The sequence below is a fragment of the Poecilia reticulata genome, linkage group LG16, assembly GCF_000633615.1.
Source record: "Poecilia reticulata strain Guanapo linkage group LG16, Guppy_female_1.0+MT, whole genome shotgun sequence".
Classification (NCBI taxonomy): Eukaryota; Metazoa; Chordata; class Actinopteri; order Cyprinodontiformes; family Poeciliidae; genus Poecilia; species Poecilia reticulata.
Genome location: NC_024346.1, coordinates 3,651,302 through 3,671,346, shown reverse-complemented (window position 1 = coordinate 3,671,346; position 20,045 = coordinate 3,651,302). Strand labels below are relative to the sequence as shown.

The 20,045-nt window shown below is 37.2% G+C and overlaps 1 protein-coding gene across 6 annotated transcripts in view; it reads left to right on the top strand.

Annotated features, from left to right (window-relative positions):
* bbs9 (Bardet-Biedl syndrome 9) overlaps positions 1–20,045 on the top strand; it is a 144,754-nt gene that overhangs the window by 72,529 nt on the left and 52,180 nt on the right. For 5 of the 6 annotated variants that reach the window (XM_008430848.2, XM_008430847.2, XM_008430851.2 and 2 more), the window contains 3 exons: positions 4,710–4,892; positions 11,430–11,679; positions 18,350–18,457. In XM_008430848.2, coding sequence (XP_008429070.1) covers positions 4,710–4,892; positions 11,430–11,679; positions 18,350–18,457 — 541 coding nt within the window. Of the gene's footprint in view, positions 1–4,709; positions 4,893–11,429; positions 11,680–18,349; positions 18,458–19,122; positions 19,339–20,045 lie in introns of those variants that run through there. The other variant, XM_008430853.1, reaches the window with a different exon arrangement.

Genomic DNA, 20,045 nt, shown 5'->3' with positions numbered 1-20,045 from the left:
GGTAAAACAAAATGCAAGGATGGATCAAATCTGAAAGATTGAATTTTTCCATTCCTTCCTTTTTTCACTTTGCATTTAACATTTCAGGGTTGTGTTGGTACTGGTCCTAAAGAAAACACTCCCACAAAGTTGCTCCATGTCACTGAGATTTTAACCAGGTTTAAGCACCTAGGATGAAGCAGAATGTCCCTTTTATGTGCGTTGAATAGACTCCAGACATTTTCACAAACACATTAGAAGGTCTTGACCTCAGCAGCTTCAACTGCAGGTTGTTTAAGGTCACCAGTAGTTCAGCTGTTAACATACGGCTACTGTGTACCACTGTCTCTCTCTTTGCCTCAAAGAAAAGTGTTGAAAACATCTTGGGTGTCACTTTTTTGTTTATATCTATGCTGTGTGTATTTAAGCAAGTATATGTGTATTTGTGCCAATTCATATGTAGCTTTTAGGCTCACATGTGCATTCTTTAATCTTTAGTTGTGTGTGTATGAGTGTGTCCAGGCTAAATGTACCTTTGTGTTCTCTCAGCTGGCATCAATCAGAGTGTGTGTGGAGCCCAGTAGCTGCCAACAATGAAGTCCTTCAGCGGACCAGGAGCCTTTTATCAATACACCCACACTTTCAGAAAGCCCCCCCTGAGCAGGGTGGTTTGGGACATGTTTGTGTATGTCTTCAGAGTGATGAAGATGTGTTTTTGGCTGTTGAATAGAAGAAGGAATGCTACAAAATCAAAAAAATATTGTTTAAATGGCTCTGGATAGTAGGATTTTATAACTCTAATGCATATTGAATGGTTACAAAAACAAGAACATTGCCACAAAGTGATGTAAAAACAGCACATTTAAGAAAGGTGGGCATATGGATGTTTTTTTGTTTTGAAAACTTGAGGTTTAGCCTCAGTAGCGGTTTGAATTTAACTCCCTCACAGACTAACAAATGAAGGAATTTGTGGTGAAACCATAAAGCTGTGAAAGCATTCTGCTCCTGAGGCTGGCAGCTTTGCTAACCTTAGTCAAAATAGTCTTATTTTATTCACTAAAAGCTCCCTCATAATGGCAGAGCTATTTCACAAGATTTGGCTTGAGAATTTAATATTTCAAAAATCTGCTAAAAACCAATGGTTAGTGACTCTTATGAGACTTACTGTACTTTGTTTGAAGATGCAGAAATGTTATTTTTAAGCTGTTAAAGTAATGAACCTGCATACCAGAGCTGCATTGGTTATTAATTAAGAATTAGGCTGTTGGTAACTTAACTTATTGCGATCATTTTTCATAATCCATGTAAATTTTATACGTATGTAATATCCTAAATGCTCTTAGATTTCATAACTTTAATTTTTTGAAACTTGCAGAAACTCGTTTTTGTAATGATCCTGCTACCAAGTTCAGAAGTTTAAAGCTTTGGCTCAGACCATTCCCAGATAGTTTCCATTGCACTGTAAACGGACAGATTTTTAGTGAACATATGATTCCAACTTTTTCAGTTATGATTATATATTTTGACGTTTTTTTATGTATTTTGTTTTATGACTAATAGGAGGGCCTTGTTGGCCATGTCTTTGCTCTGTCTGCTGGTATTTTATTTTAAAAAGTTCTTTAAGGATAAAGGTAAAACTGTGCATTTGAAAGATCTTGAGGGTTTGCCTAGATAACCTGTGAACATATACAAATTCCTGAAACATATCAGCCTTCTTTAGGCTTTTATATTCTTTGTTGGGTGTATTTCTATGGGTTATGTGGAAGGTGTGAGTGACACAGCACCTGTGGATGACCCCAGCCACAGGGACTTTCTGAGGTTACCACAGGAATCAAGGGGAAGTGAACTGGTGTTTTAACCTGTGTTTGTAGCTTAGTATTACGTAAATAGAAACGGCTGACTTTGGCAATTACTTCTCCATCCTGGTACACAGACACATGCACAGACACACACATTCACACACAAGCATTACCTCTTTAAGTCTTTGCTTTCTGTTTTCCTAGGATCAAATGCCAGGTTCTGAATCCATTTGTCAAACAAACGGCTGGTGTACGTTGGCACTTTGGCCTGAACATCACTAATTTCTCTGAACACACAGTCGTCCATTAGTCCCAGATCTGCTTTCACCTCTTCTTTTTCGCTCTCTGTCTGTTCACCTCTCTCATCCTCCTCCCTCATCTCCCGTTTCTTTCTTTCTCTTTGTCCAACTTGTCCTTTCTTGTTGTCTTGGTTTTCATACGTCTTGCTCTGTCATCACTTGTCCTTTCCACTCCACTCATCTCCACCTCTTTGTTGTTGCAGTGATGGAGGGAAAGAGGGATTGACCTCCCACTATAGGTCAGATTCAGCTGCTCCCACCACGCCTAATTAATGCATTCATTTTTACCACAGTTTTCTGTAATTTAATCAAATCTAGAAGCTTTAGTTTTTTTCTCCCTGTATCTGTATCTTAATCTTGCTTCGCCCCTCACTGTGCAGTAGCGTCATAAAAATGTGATTGTTTTTGCATAGCCAACTTAATGCAAACACAAATCACCATGGTTGAAAAGGTGGAGACATATTTGTGCCTCTGAAAAATGAATTCACCAACATTGGAATTGAATTCTCAGTTCTCAGAAAATTGAGAGTAAAAATTGGATAGTTACATTTCTTTCCATAGACAAATCTTTTGTCATTAACCAGATGGCAACATATGCCATTATATCATTATAATGAAATTATGCATCTACTGATAGTTTTAATCACATCATTAGTATTATTTGAATTTCACAAATCACCTTTTCAGTCAAAAAAGTTTCAGTAACCAGCATAAATATCTTTCAGCTAATTACATTATCATAATTAAGTTTGCTGATTAAGTTGTTCAGATTTCCAAAATCCCCATGTTCTTCTTTCCACAAGCATAATTCAATCTATTGGTTGAGGGAAAACATTCTTCTTTGTGTGATTTACATGTGAAATCAAGTGGAAACTACTAGCAGCTGTATCTAAGATTTCATATTAATCCCTACTTTGTGTTTTGATATGTATTCCAGTTTGTGAACCTCCAGAACTCCCAATTTTATAGTTTTGGATTTTGAAGAGAAAACTAATTTATGAGGTTTGAAAGTTTTACCAATGAATATACTGTGCTTAATTTGGGGATGTGGTGAGTGGCTGTTAAGAAATGGAATGCTGTGATGAAGTTATTTAGGATGAATTAAGCAAACATCAACAGAAGTAAATCAGCCACCTGAGGGAGCAACTGGTGACAGTAATGAAGGAGCTGCAGCCTTGATGCTCATAAATCTGTTTGCACAGACTGTGCAGTCAACATTTTGAGCTTTTTGGGATAAATGTAAATGTTGTACAGAAAGTCACCTTGACTTTGATTTATAGTTGTTTAGGAGAAAGAGTTGGAATTTATTTATTTATGCGTTTCTCTTTTTTGTAACAACAAATGTTGAAATGTTGGGTTGATAATTTGAAAAAAAGTCCGTTCATCCTCCTACTTGCTGAAGAAAATATGGAAATAAAAATGCTAAACATTACGTTTTTTGGTACAAATAGTGCCCTACAATATATTTTCAACATGAACATCCCTCCAGAGAACAAGGTTGTGTATTTTGGTATTACACCTCAAAAAATTTAAAAAAGAAACAAATATCTTATGACCATTATTTTTAACAGCAAGTAAAATGAGAGGTACAAGACAGGACAAACTGACCCTACATGACTGGATGGATATAACATTTGATGCATGTAAAATGGAGAAGAAAATAACAGTCTTTCTCAATCACAAGACCGCATAATTTAGTTTCTGGTGGCAAAATTGGTTAGCATAAGTCAAACTCTGAAGACCCAGCTTTATTTTTACAAGCTAAGATTGGTAAATCCACCCTCATAATCCACTCAATTGTAGTAGATACGCTTTATCATTATTTGATATTATGGTTATTGTGCTTTTATTTTTATTTTTTTTCTTATTTATTTGTATTCCTTGCAGTTTACTTCATTTTCTTTTATATTAGTAAAAGCAAAAGTTTTGTTTTATAAAAAATGTGTTGTAATTATCATGATGCACAGGTCTACTTTTCTTTCCTTATGGAAATTGGCATTATGATATTTTAAGTAGGGGTCGGCAATTTACCCTGTTGTATAACATTTATTGCGAAAAAAATCTTATAACTATAAGAGTTTTGATTTATCACAGTAAGCCAAAATTCACGATCAATTTCAGCCATTGAATTTCATCAACGTCTGGTTAGCCTGAGAAATAAAAAAAACCAAAACTGACAGTATTATCAGAAATTTTATTTATGCTATTTTCTCCACTGTCCCACAAGAGCATCAATAAATATCAGTAAATTTAAAAATATTAATACATGCAGCTACTGTTTGCAGCTAAGTGATTTAAATCAAACTTTGTTAAATAACCGGCATCCTGAAGATGCCTATTTCAAAGTACAAAGTTTTTCAAGAACATTTGTGTTTGTGGCACTATGAATGCTGTACCATACTGTTATTATGCAGTTACCTAAAATATAACTGATAATTTGTTTTCTATCATAACCTTTACTGTTGTCACAATATTACAACAGAATTTCTCTATAAAATTCTGTTTCTGTATTGCCCTCCCCTTATTGTATGTGACTTATAAAATTTGTTTCCTTAAGAATCAATAAAGATAAAATAAAGCTAAGAAAAAGAAATATTTCAGACACGTCCTTACACTTCTGCGTCTCCTCCAGGTCATTGCTTTGGCCGAGGCTGCAGAGGAGAACCGGGCGCTCCTGGAGCAGGCTTTCGTCCGTCTGCGGAGCTCCACTCACCTGCTGGTGCTGCTGCTGTCCCTGTGGCAGGGCCTGACCCCCGACCAGACTGCCATTCTGGAGGCCACCTTGCTGCCGCTGCTGCAGGACACGCCGCAGCTGGTACACACACATACACACTCCTACAGGAGGCAATTAACATGTCAGTGTCCTTCCATCCATCTGTATCCTGCTCGGTAAACACAACCCCCAGCTAAAACACACACTCAAAACTTTTAAAATGTATTAAGTACCTCTGGTCTCTGAGGATTTCACACACACTCAATCACACACTAACTCGACTTCTCTCAACACTCACCTGTCAGCTCCACGCTGTGAGTGTTTTCTGCGCTACCTTTTTCTGAGTTCAGCATTAAATCTGTTTGAGTGTGGTTTCAAGACAAATATGATGGAGTTTAACTTTTTAATAAGAGTCAGAGTCTGAGTTTTGCTCTGGCAGCTTGTAGCTGTGATGAGTGTGTATTATGCATGTTACAGGAGACTTGGCTCTATAAACAGCTTTGTTGACAGAGCTCCAGCATTTATTGCAACCACACTGCAAAGGACCTCTTTTCCAATAGAAGCTGTGTATGTTCTTATTTTTATTAGAATCATTTCCATTAGAAGAACAGCTTTTTTCAGTCCAGTAGCACTAATTGGGACAGGGATCATTGGGATCAAAGTTTTCATCCTAATGAACCATATCATGTTAAAGGTCTTGTTTTAATTGTGGTTGGTTTAGAAATTAAATTAAAGTGGTTAGGGTTCTTTTTATGATTCTCAGGCATGTAAGAGGACATGCACCTCCAGAGGACATGCTGTCATGTAAGAGGACATGCCTGAGAAAGTAGCTAGATGCCTGTAAAATAAGCTATAAAACTTCTTTTACAATTACAGAACAATCTTGGTAAATGTTTGTGCGGTGTTCTAATTTTTATAACTGCCCATCTTTGGTTCGTGTCAGTGTGTTAAATTTTCCATGACTCTGATCAGTTCCCTGGAGCTTTCATTAACACACACTAAGTCTAAGTCTATTTCCAGAACTGTCTGTCTGTCTGTCCCAACATTGCACAGTCACATCAAAACAGCTGCATGTAAAGCATCTTGCAAAACTAACAAAGGACGAGAGAGAGCGATAAATTGTGGACAAAAATAAGTTAAGAAGGACAACTGATAAGCCTCGATGGACTTTGAAAGTGTGTCTGTTTTTTTTAACTTGGATTATTGGCATTAAGTGAATTAGCAATAATTAGGGTCACGTCAAGAACATTAAGGCAAACAGGTGGACCGACGAGCTATTTTCAGACAACACGGCATCCCACTGTGATGTGACTGTGTGCATAAAAATGTGATGATGTAATCATCAGCATATATTTTGGCTTAAAATAGCTCTGAACGTTTAGCACTTTGGTTTATAATAACACAGGAAGCACCAAAATAAAAATGCGTCAAATTATACACTGGACTTAAAGTGAAGGTTTCAAAACAATGAACAATGACTTTATAAATTAATGTGTTAAAGTGTATCAAATCCATGTACACAAACTGTAAATGGCAGAACTTTGTAGAGGAAATGTGTCGTATCTAAAATTGAATGACTATATGTTTTATCTGTTATTAATACAGCTATAAAAAATGCAGTTAATCTTTTATTTATAGTCTTATTTGAGAATAAAGAATCTTCTGGATTTTTAGGGAATTATTTTGGTGCAAGGGTGAATCCACCTCAGCCCACTCTTGACTTTTGACCTTTTCTGTGACCCTGCAGGTGAGGTCAATGCAACTGAGTGCAAGTACGGATTTCTTTAAGAGGGATAAATCCCTGGAATGTCACAAACATGAATAAAGTCAGAGAAGAGGATAGACGGCTGAAGTGCTGGATTAACAGAAAACAAAGAGGCGTGGAAGAGATAATGAGGAGGAGGAGAAAGACAAAAGAGAGGAGAGTTGAAGGAAAAGAAAAGACTTAGTTTGCTTCTAGACTCCCAACAAGTTTTCCAAGAAATTATTCCAACTTAAACTGTTACTGCAGTTGCAAATGTTATCATATTTTTCAAATATGAGGCCTGCCATATATAATATTAGCTATTCCTTTTTTCTCTAGTCAAATTTGGTTTACAGCTGATGGGCTGTAAAAAAAAAAAAACATCATCTGAGTCTGTTTTGCAGCTAACTAAACATTTTTTGTTCCAGACAAGCAGAAAAGCTGCTCTTTTCATAATTTCTCTTGCTTCACTTTTTCACATCTGTGCTTGTCCTGCTTATTGTCTCTCTGTTCTTCATCCTCTTCCATCACTTCAAGTACCTGTTTCCTTCTTCCCACATCTTATTTCAATTATACCTTTTGCTGACATTTTAGATTTATACCACATTTTTGTTTCCCCTATATCATTTAATCTTTGATATTCTCCATTCATTTTTCCATATCTTACTTCAGATCCATCTGTTCTTACCCTCATTTCTGTTTTCTAGATTCTTAATTTCTTTGCTGTTATTTATGATGTTTCTTTTATGTTATTCTCTTCCTTCCTTATGCAGTTTACATTTGTCATGCAGTTAGTGTGTATATAAATATCTTTCTTGTTTTGCAGTCTTGCAAAAATCTAAGATTGGAGTAACAGATTTAAGTAGAAGGATATGAGCATCATTTCTTTAATTTTAGAGCTACATGCAGACTTTAGCATATGCTGCCAGGTACTGGTTTTATAAAAATTAAGAATTATATTTATTTACTTATTTTGTATGATGAATGTCCTTTCATATTACCATATTGGACACTTTGGCATCTAAAATCCATTCAGACTGACACTGGCAAACCTTGTGGTTAGCCTTTTGTTATGCACATGTTTCCATTGTTTACTCTTCAATCTCTGTGATTTTAGACAAATATTTGCTGCTGTGATGACTTTCCAAAGTTGTAAAATTCTTTCTATGAGTGTTTAAAACCACTATACAGTGTTTTGGCAACTGTAAAGCTTTTAAATCCCTTAATCTCTTACACCGGGTTTCCATGAATGCTTAAATTCTTCCAGGCTGGGTCAGAATGACTGTAAATTATAACAAGAATAAAGCACTAACATAACAATAAAAACAATTTTTAGACATCCAATATATGATCCATAAGTGACACTTTCTCTAATTTTGTTCTGCTTAAACTTGGTAAATTAGACCTGTAATTCAGAACAAGGCTTATTTCTAAGCTTGTATTGTTACAATCACTTTTGCTCAAAGTCCTAATTTTCCTCACAGCTCCCTTCAGTCCCTTGTTGTTTTTTCTTTTCCTTGAGAGCTCCCATCCTGCAACTTTCTCCAGTTTCTCCTAAATTTCTAGATGTATTTGTTCGGTGCGGGTTTCCCCGCCCAGTTGAAGCTATGCGCTCTTCTGCTACAATTCCTAAAGAGCTTTGGATCTAAAGGTTTGATTGTCGATAAAATGTTCTTTTATCGACAATAAAAGAACATTTTATCGACATTTATTGTCGACAAAATGTTCTTTTATCGACAATAAATGAAGCAGTTATGTAATACCAAATCCTGTCTTTAAACATTCTTTCAGATAAAGGATTCCCCTCATTTAGTTAAAGTGAATGATGTTTCCCCTGGAAACAGACTGGATACATTGTTGTCATAGAAGCGTAACTCCGGTCTCCAAAATGACTTTCCCAGTCTTGACGGGATGTCAGAACTGGGATATCGCTTTCTGAACCTTTACCTGTCTCTTTGGGAGCATTTCAGGGTTGTTGCTATACATGCCAGTTCAGTGACATTGCTGTCCCACCTAGGATTTTTCTCTGTGAGACATGGTGTCCTGAATGTTTTTGGAATGCTTTTAAGTTTAGCAAATGTTTGAAAAGTAGAAAGTGGCATGATCAGGCTAGATGGGCAGTTACTGTTTTTTTTGGTGCATGAAACTAATATATCAACATTTTTGGCTTTTTTCCTTGGTAATACAATATATGTCTCCAATGGGCACTGAATGGGCACTTCAGAGGAAAATCTGCACAAACACTGACTCCTAAAGTACAGTTTTGGTTATAGAAAGTTAATGAACTTAACATGCATATTCAAAGCTCCCAGTAAAGTGTGCTTGCTGTGATTCAATAACAGGCAAATTTAAATCACAATTTTACAGCAATAATTAAAAATAAAATAAAATATAATCAAGAATTAACCACCAAGTCCAACTATTTCAAATGAAATCTCAGAAGGAGTTTTTATAGCTGCTTTTATTTATAGTTTGCTCATAAAATGGTGATTTCTTATAAACATCTGATCCAATACTTGTTTAAATGAATGTGCATGACCTTTAAATCATCCTCATTAAAAAACATACTGTTGTCCACAAATATGATTTCTCTTAAAACACATTCTGTATAGTCTCCAAGTTAAGACAATTTGTCTTAATTTCTTGTCCTACCCCTCAGTCCAAACCTGTTCTGCTTTGTTCGCTTCCTCTCCCTCTCAGTGACGAATCCCAGCACTTCAGGCTTAAATATATTAAATATTGTTCAGCAGTATGTGAAATGTTTGTGTCGGTGGGTGTGTGCTTCAGCCTGCCAAGTTTCCACAGAAACCTGCAGTTATTTTAAGTATTTGATAATCTGGTGAGGTATTGTGATACAAACAGGTCACCCAACTCCCATCTGTCCTCCTCCTCCACTTCCTCCCCTCTCATTTCTCTCTCTCTCAAGATTGTTCCCCTGTCTACTGTCCTCGTTATTATCTCTGATCGTTCTTCACCTTTCCGCTCATCTTGTGTTCAGTCTCTAATATATATCTTACCATCTCATCTCCTAGGCCTTTTACAACCATCTCTTTATGTCTGCTGCCCTTCATTTCTTTTTTTTTTCTTTCTTTCTCTCTGTCAGTATCACTCTGTCACCATTATTACGGAGCTGATTACCTGTCATTATGGCTCATTACAGGTCAATCATTGTGGCGGCAGGCAGGGGAAGGAAGGAATGGAGGGTTTAGAAGGGGGAAGGGTACCTGTCAACACACCCTTTCCCCTCTAATACCTACATGCAACAAACACACACATTTTGTCTCTTACTTAAGATGAAAATGAACTTTTGAAAGTTGTTTTCTGTTTGACTCATAATGAGTTTTTCCTAATGTCTAAGAATTCAAGACTTTCCATGAGGACAATGGGTGCAAGGTGCAGTAGAATATAGTCAAGCTTGTCTAATTTTAACTTGTTCTTCTATTGTTCTTTGCACATCCGAATTCGTGTCGTTAAGGTAACAGCCTCATAAACTTAAACTGAGCAGTCTGTTTTCACTAAGACACTTCCAAGCTTGTTGGAGGATCCCAAGGTATTCACAAGGGAAAAAGGAATATCTGGACCTTGGAGGGAATATTGGGTCTTCATGTGCAAGGAGACCTTTACAGGAATGTGTCCAGAGTTGAGCCTGATCAAATATCCAAACCACCTCCACTGGCTCCTTTTGCTTAGGAGGAGCAGCAGCTCTCCTCTGAACCCCAACCAGATGATGAGCCTCTTCACCCTGTCAATAAGGCCTACCCCTACAGAGGAAGTTCATTTCAGCCTCTTGCATCCAGGATTTGTTTGTGATATGATCCATATCACTATCATGCTGTATATGAAGGTCCAACCTGTCTATCATAGTAGAACGCCTCAGTCCAGCAATCCTCTGAATAAAGTTCATTTTAGCCACTTGTATCCATATCTCATGACCATAAATGAGGGTTGGAATGTACAATAAATTGAGTGTTTTTTTTTTTGGCTCCGCTTTTTGTTCACCAAAACAAATTGGAGCAGCACTCAATTTACTGCAGACAAAACCCCAATCCTTCTGTCCATCTCACCTTTCCATCCTACCAACACTCATGAAAGCAACACCTGTTCCACTGCATTAGATCATAGTCAAAGGAAGCCAACAGAGGCATAAAATCTGCACAAAGCAAACATTAAATCTTGAGGTTTCCTAACGAGATGGAATCCCCTTCACCAAAATCTGCAGACTTTCTTCACAGAGGACATGATAACCAAATTATGGAGAACCTCACCGGTCTGACTTCCTTCATCACTGGTGTTTGGAAACTTATTTTACTTTATTGTGTGTTTTTTTCTTTTATTATAAGTTTTAAAACATAAACATCATACAATCCAAGTAAAGGTTACATTAGTCGCTGATAGTCATTTACACCATGATGTTACTCTTATAGGGCTGCACAGTGGCGCAGTTGGTAGAGCTGTTGCCTTGCAGCAAGAAGGTTCTGGGTTCAATTCCCGGCCCCGGTCTTTCTGCATGGAGTTTGCATGTTCTCCCTGTGCATGCGAGGGTTTTCTCCGGGTACTCCGGCTTCCTCCCACAGTCCAAAAACATGACTGTCAGGTTAATTGGTCTGTCTAACTTGTCCCTAGGTGTGAGTGTGTGTGTGCATGGTTGTTTGTCCTGTGTGTTTCTGTGTTGCCCTGCGACAGACTGKCGACCTGTCCAGGGTGACCCCGCCTCTCGCCCGAAACGTTAGCTGGAGATGGGCACCAGCAACCCACCCGACCCCACTGAGGGACAAGGGTGTCAAGAAAATGGATGGATGGAGGGATGGATGTTACTCTTATATTTATTACAGTGCTAACACACACACATTATCTCTCTCTGTGATCCATGTTAACTTTTCCTCCTGTTTCATCAGGGCTGGGAGGAGAGCTGTGATGCGGCAGTCTCCCACCTTCTCCGGAGCTGCTTGTCGCGAAGCCCCAAGGACCAGGCCACTTCTCTGGCTCAGGCAGGCGGCCCCGTGCTGGGCCTTCCCCAAGACACCAACCGCCTCAAGAAACACATAGCCCTGCTCTGTGATCGCATCGGGAAGGGAGGCCGGCTCACCCTGGCCTCTGAAGCTAATGTCCAGATCCCTGCACAGATTCAGAATCTTGCTGCTCCAGGTGAGGAAGACGGGGAAGATAAAGAGGAAGAAAAAATGAAATTAGATGGGCAGCTAAAGCAGATGTAGTCACTGTAAACTTTGGTGTTGACGATAGTTAATCATACAAGATTTGCTGTTGTAAAAATGTGAATTTGTGGACTTTTTTTCTTGTTAGTGAAACATATTGTGCAGATTTAGGTGTACCAGCAGCAAAGTCACAACACGTTTACACAACATTAATCATGACAACAAAGACAAAAGAGATTTCACAGTAACTGCAAATGTACAACTTTGGAAAAACATTAATACAATTGGTATATTCAGATTCAAGAAATGTGCAACTGGGTTGGACAATTTTCTAGATTTTCTAAGTTTGTATTCTAAGTGATGATTTAAACATGTTTACAAAATATGCTTAAATATGTTGTTGTTTTGTATGTGCAAAACAACCAAATGCAAAATTTTAAGAACCCTATAATTTATTGCTTAGTGGGTTTATTTATAAGACATAACTCATAAATAATTAAAATTAAATGCACTGCACTCTTTTACAACTCTAGCATAAATCCCTGTTGTTTTTTCAAAAACACCATTAAATAATAGTTTAAAAATTACAGTATTTGCATGTATGAAAGGAGTGACTGAGTGTTTATTTTTTTTAATCACAGAGTCTCGGACTTCATTTTGGGCTTCTACCAAAATTCACACACACATACACACACACACAGCAGTAAACAGGCTTCTCAGATCTTGCTTTCTCACCCGCCTGTAAACATACACACTTGTTTGCTTTTCCAACAACACTTACGGAAATCGTTTCCCCCTCCAAGACCACAACCACACAAAAAGAGACATGCACACTCTGGGGATACAACACATGAAGTTTGCACTTCACTGGGAGGAAGTGTGTGTGTCGGTGTTAATGTGTTTCTGGTAGTTTCCTGGAAATAAAAACCGCCTGAACAGAACCGCCTCATGGAACAAAATCATCAGCAGTGTTTAAAATGAACCAGTAGCAGCTGGAAGCTTTTGTTCTTAAGTGCTGTAATTAACACAGATGAACAGAATGAATTCATCCAAGAAACATTCTCATTATCATAATTGTATGTTTTAAATCATCTATTTATCAATGGATTAGTACAAATCAACTTCCATAAGTTGGTTTATCTATTTATTTACTAATGTTACAGGAATAGCTCTTTTTTTTATTAGTTTGACTGCATAATAGAATATGGTTAGCAAATCTGGCCAAGGTAATTATTGTAAAAAATGTAATTCTTTACAGAAAACAAACTTGGTATATCATTTTAGCTGATCTTTAGATTAACTTATTTTTTTCATTCTCCCTGGGGCACTAAAACTTATGCAATGGATCAGATGTCTTACACAGCTCTAGAGCAAAGTTCAAACATTTAATTTCCAGAAGAGGTAATGATAAATAAATCCCTTCTAAATTGGTTGTAAATTACACCCAAAATGTCACGTTATGCATATAATAAGTTGTTGCTAAGGGGATAAAAGTACTTATTTTCTTTGATGCTCCAATTATTTGTGTGTGGACAAAAACCTGTTTTTCTGATTCACCAGGGTGTAACAACATCTTGCCTTGCAAGATCTCTCAATTTTAAAACATATTTTGTCTCATGACCACTAGTCGGTTGCAGTCAGCCTGGCTTCACCTGATGAAGTTTTAATAGAAGATATCCTAAATACTCTTAAATCCTTTGTTTGCCAGCATTTTTGGTTTCCAACGGGAGTAACAGACGACATACAAACAGCATGTGAGGGCAGCCAAACTGTTTAGATGCTGAAGGAGGCAGAAGGAATCGCCATAGCAACCAGTGGCTGTTCATGTAGCGGTTTGTTGAGCTACATCACAATCGCAGCTCATGCTGAAAAATGTTCTACTGTAGACCATGCATACTGTTCATAGTGAACTACTGTTCCGATGATGAAGAGATAAAAGGAAATGTTGTTTGTGACAAAAATCAATAAAAATGGCAGAACATAGGAAGGGCTTTTTGCAGCATAAACTTGATTTAGTAACATAAAAATCCCGTCTCATTCTCGTTAACTCGGTGTCATGTTTCAACTTGTCTTGTGAGTTTCAGGTATCGTCACACCCCTTACCGCTGCATACTGCTAAACAAGGCACTTTTCTTTGAAATACTATAATTATTATTGGCTGGCGTTGTAGCAGCATACTGCACTGTGATTGGTTCTTTCCCACACAACTGATGGTCCGTCTTCTGTTGACAACATCAAAAAAATAAGGTAGACTGGGACCAGCTTCACTTGCCATTCAATTCTCATTTGGATTGGAATCTGGTCTTTCAGAATCTATACTCTAGAGTGTCTTTTGCTTGAGTATTAATAACTAATATTTTCTGAAAAGCAGTAAAATATCTCATTTCTGGAGATAATCACAAAGCAACGAGCACGTAAAAAACATACTCCTTACTTCTGTGGTGTAGTAAATGCAGTTGGGAGGAGATAAAGATAGGGTGACTTTTTATCTTTTTTTTTTCTACCCGAAGCCAGAGAAGTCACACACTTTCCCCTGTCAATCTGAATCACTGACTGAATTAAGATATTTTCCATCTCTAGGGGGCCGAAAGCAAAATGACAGGGTTGTGTTTTTTTGTCTGAGTTTTTCAGTTATTTCAGGCGGTTCTCATTTTCCTTTTCTGTTACATTCGCGCCCAAACCAAAAGCATAAAGCTTGCTAATGTAATTTTAAAATTATTAGTCAACTTATGGTCAGTATTAATTACAGTGAGCATTTATATTCCAGCTAGATGACACATTGCCCTCCTCTGATCTTTTAAGTGTATTTTCTCATGTCGTGCCTTTTGAATGTAATACTATTTTAACTTTATTTCAAGGGTTTTTCCCAGTTAATAAAGTCACAGTCCATTTGAAGCGAGCACGCACATTTTCTCCTATCCACACAGGCTATTTTCACTTTCTTCCACTGGTAGCTGTGGTTTGGGTCCAGCATCTATTTCAGAATTAAAGAGAGGGGAGAAGATGGGCAACGTTTATACGTCCTTCAGTATTTGCATACACATACATGTATCTCTGCATGGATACGTGAGGGTCGGCACAGGAAACTACATGTAATGTGTTTAAGTGTAGGTCATGTTATGTGTGTAATTCTGAGCAGCTGTCTGTGTTCTGTCTGTGTGGGGTTTCCAAATTGAAGAGTTCTCCTCCACATCGCTATATATAAATCAGCAGGGTGCTATTTTAGGGGAGAATTCGCCACTACCTGAGGTTCATCATTCAACAAATCCGACCAATGTCACTGTAATGTCACTAACCTGCTTAGAGAATATTAGACAATATTCAACCCATAATATATCCATATCCTGTGTGTGAGATACGATTTACAGCTACATACTTCCTAAATTTTGATTTGTGCCTTCAAAAGCAGGTTAGAGCGGGTACGGTACATGAGTCGACGTGTGCACACGTGGGTGTATGAACATGTGTGCCTTGAGGGGGGACTGAAAAAGCGTAAAGCCCACAGCCAAATTGCCGGTAACCACAGCAGCACAGTGTCACCCCCATCTTCAAACCACAGCCCAGAATAAAGCTGGAATGCTCTGGTGTGTCCGCATTTCAGACCAAAACAGACCCGTCGTTTGGAAGCAGCTTAACCCCTGAAACAGCCTGTCCAGAGTTGCTCTAAAACAGTCTCAAACTTGTCACGCATTGGTTTATGCAACTTGTAATGTTCCGAACGATCAAACATGGATCACGGCTTTTGATGTGACCGTAACTGTGCTTCATAGATATAATTTAAAGCAATTAAAATCTATTGGGATTGATATTGTGGTGGAAATAGCCACTCATAAAACATCTAATGATTTCTCATTTTCTTTTACTCCTTATCTTCCAACTTATTCAAATGTGGGAGACTTTGTGATTTAATCAGCATTTTAATGTCATAAAGAATATTTGAATGAATTTTAGACAGCAGAACTGAATACAGTCTTGAATATGTTATAGGTTTTCTATGATCTATATGTTAAGTAGGGTGGAAGTCTCCAGGGAAGACATTTGCATTTTGCAACCTACAGGCCACATCAGGTCTTTAGAAGTTATGTCATTCCATATGAAAATTGGATATTAAATTTTGTTGAGTTAAAATGTTAAACTTACATTCAAATATTCTACATATTCTACTTTTAATTTAAAAATGATCAGTTTTTCTTTTTAAGTCTTTAATTTCCTGGATTCCATATTTGAATGTGCATTCTTGTGTGCAGTGCAGTGTTGTAAGTTGGGCTCCACATCAATACACAAACAAAGATGCTAATTTGTCTGAGAAAAGTAATGTTATGTTTAAACATGAGCCTTGACATAAAAAAGCTGCCTGGACAGGTAGCAGGGTGGCAGCAGCTTTTGTAACCTGTTAAACTTCAATGCTTTGGTCATTTGATGTAATTTCTTTCAAAAGTAATTTTTTATATCTATATATACCTTGTTTGTGATGCTAGTATAACAACTGGTTGTAGTTTTGTTTTAAATTTTAATAATAATTACTGTGATGGAAGCAATTACTGCCACTACAACTCCTAACAATAATTGTACTGTGTAAAACTGCTAATAACCTGTCTACAGTTGAATATAGACATTAGACCTGCCAAAAGAAATCTAGAAATGCACTAGACTCTGACCAGATGACAAAATACCTGCTATATACAGGAAGCAAAAGAGTCAGAGGAATGTGTGTGAGGTTAGCCTTAGGATAAGGCGATGTGATTTTACTTTCTTTTTTTTTTTTGTCAGCATATGCTGCTCCAGAGGTGGCCAATTTCCTTACCTGATGTTGATGTTAAACCTTGGTTAAAACAGACACCCTCATATGTACCATTGAACTGTACGACAGTGCTAAAAAAAACAACTTGCCCTGGAAAAACACCTGCCCAATTAGGAGTGAGGCCTATCCCGTTTCAAACAACTGACGTTGAGTGTGTGGCTGTGTGTGTGTGAAGCCACAGGCTGTGGTCTCACCAAAGGGAACAAGATTGGCTTTAAAAAAGGCCAGGATAAATATTAGAGAGGGCTTACCATAATCTTAACACACACAAATGTAGACGCAGAGGGGGAGATGGAGACACACACACATTCTCAGACACCTTAAGGTAGACTTGATGGCAGACACACATGCACACTCTGTCTCGTAAATGCACACATACACAAAGGCACAGTGTGTGCTGTGCACGTTAACTGAAAATACCCTGAAACTGGACACAATCCTAAGGGATCAGAGGAAATCAGGGGAAGGGTGGTATAAGATGAGGAGAGAAGGAGGGACTGAAGAAAATGTGAGAAAAAGAGCCAGGTTAAAAGAATAAAAGAGGATAGATGACGAGGTAGTACGAGAGAGTTGAGGTATAGATTGAGAAGCAGGTAGAGAAAAAGTCTCAAAGTGTTGAAAGACACAAGCAGAAGGAGTAAGGATGGGAGGCAGCAGGAGACAGAGAGATGAGGGGAGGAGGAGACTGTAAGATGGGGTAGAGAGGGCGAGACAAGGCGTCCAATTCATCGGCCTCAGGAGCTCCTTAAATCCACACTGATCCAGGGGATTCTGCTGGGGATTTTTATCTCACACATACACAAAATCACACAATCACAACGTCACACATCCTAGTTCACACACACACACACACACACACACACCACATGTCCAAACACTTGTTCAGAGCTACGCTTATATTCTTCTGAAATTGAATCTAATCTTTACGTTATCTTTATGTAATCTTTTAGAAATATACAAACAGTGCAGAAAAAACATATGAGAGTTGAAAATCAGTTTTAAGGAATAAAATGATTCACAAAAAGGGAAGATGTCAAGTTCTGAATGAAGTTCTTCTAGGAACTTTATAAAAAACATGACGCTTTTTTATGTGTCAATTGTTAGTATGTTTATTTATTTATTAAATAATTAAACAAATGTGTTATTATATGTTGTTTCCGTCATATAGCCTTTACTGCTTATATGACATTAAATAAACCCAAACTTTTACAACTACTAGTTAAGATACATTGTAGAACATCGAAACAAAAATAGACTGGATAAAAACAAAGCAACTTGAATCACACCAATTAAAGTTTCGCTCTGAACCAAGGAGAAAATAATATTATCTCAGGACTCAAAAAGAAAACAGTCTGAATTTTAGAAGTAATTGTTCATGTCTGGAACATAAATTACTTATTTTGATAAATGACGCGTTTTGTCTAGAGAACAACTGATTAGGCTATGTGAATCTTAAAGCAGGCGTTGAAAAGTTTTAAAAGGCCTTTAAAAACCTTTGGGGGGTTTTTCTTATGTACCCGCAATTAAAATAACTGTTTTAAAATTGCTTCGTACTTTGAGGCACTTTTTTTCTACCAACCTAATTATTTTAGCAGCTTAGGGGATAACACTTGCAGTCTAAGTGTAATTTTAGTTTTACGACATACCCACTTGAAAAGATTTTCTAAATGTTTTGGATTTTGCAACGTCAGCTTGTTGGTAGAAGGTTGATGAGCTGCTGAAAACCTGGTAAAACAAGAAAACAAAGATCCTGTGGTGCCTGTCTTCTGTGAAGATGCTCCACTTCTTACAGCTATGTCATTAAAACATGTACCTATTATATCATAGGATGTAAGTATTATTGTTTATGTTTTACTCACAGGAGGTGTTGAGCCAATAGCAGAGGTTTCTGGTGATGGGGAGGATCTGGAACCTCCACAAGAAATGACCAAATTCATCAAGAAGAAACTATCGAAGAAAGTCAAGAAAGGTAGGAACATGTAGTCCTCTGTAGGTTGATTTTCTACTTTTCTTTGCAGTTAAATACTTACATTTGTCTCCATTTATGGGTCATCTTGTCAAACCAAATTATATTAAAATTCATCAGAACTTCATACCTAACAGATGACAATAAATCCTGACCAGAGCCTTGACATGCTACCTGGTCAGTGTCTGTACAGTGTACAGTGTCTGTACAATCATATTCCTCAGACAGTGTTGTACCGCTCACTGCTGTCAATCAAATTCGCCAAAAAGAAAAAGACTGAACCTTATATGAATCAGCTGATCTAACATTTATGCTTAAAGAAATGTTTAAATGCATTAATTAGCTTGTGTTGAGTATCTGAGATTGATTACTAATATGTTCCTTAGCTTTCCTCTTTTTTCATTTTAGCCATTTTTTTACCCTTGAGTTAAAATTTAATCATCGAGAGAAACACCTGTGTACTGTCAAACAAATGAAAAAAGTTGCATATTTAAAATCATGTACGTACAAAACCCTATAAAGAAGAATGGAGCATACATTTTAGACACTGTAAAATTTGAAATGGTTTAAAAGAAAGGAAAAGGCGCAAGTTTAATTTAAGTACCTCATGTGGATATAAAGCAGATATAACGGCTTGGATTTTTATTATTGTCTTGTTTTTTTTCCAGTGGAACAGTTGTGACTGCCAAAAACAACCTGCAAATGACCACATTAGGTCAACTGTGTTTCCATGACAATAACCATCATAAAGCTGGAGAGATGCATCTGGAACATTCATTATGAAATATTACAAGTGTTGTGCCTAACACGAAGCCTTGAGGGATGCTTTTTCAATAAGAGGGATTTTCTTTTTCCCCTTTGAACACGTTACTTACCACCTGTAAGATTTTCTGCAGTTCTTGACAATGAGCCTTTTGTTGTTGTTGTTGTTTTTCATCATGGTCAAAGTCTGTATTTACAGGGAGGTCTTTGAAGGTATTTGTTATGATTTTATGGCAGAATTGTGATACATCTGGTTAAACATTTTTATTAATTTACACCACTTTTTATACAAAACTTAAGAAGACAAATATTAATATAGAATTAGTTATTAGTTAGCATCTATTGTTTTGTTTGCAGTTGTACAAACCTTTTGAGTAAAATGTTTTTTAAAAAACCCACAGTTTTATGGACAGGATATTTCTGAAATCATTTGAGAAGAAAAACTGTCTTCACTTTTACAGGCATATACTAAGCAGGTCTGTTCCCGCTGGCGTTTGTTTAAATTGGATCACACTCACATCCTCAGTTGGATTTCTGTGGCCTGTGATTGCCACTTGTATATTTTATCCATACTCTTCTTTCAGTCTGCTCTTCCATCTGTCAGTTTGACTGAATCACATTAGATCAGAAAGGCAGATATCTTGGTCTGTGTTCAATTCTTAAGTGAGTTTTCTTCTCATATTTATTTCCATTTCCGTCTCTGACTTTTGTCTTCTTTTGTAGGGTTTAATCTCTTTTAGTGTATTACTAGTTTATATAATCCTGAAAACAATAACCAGATGTCGTAGATATACACACGAATCTAAAAGCATAAACATACGTAAAACAA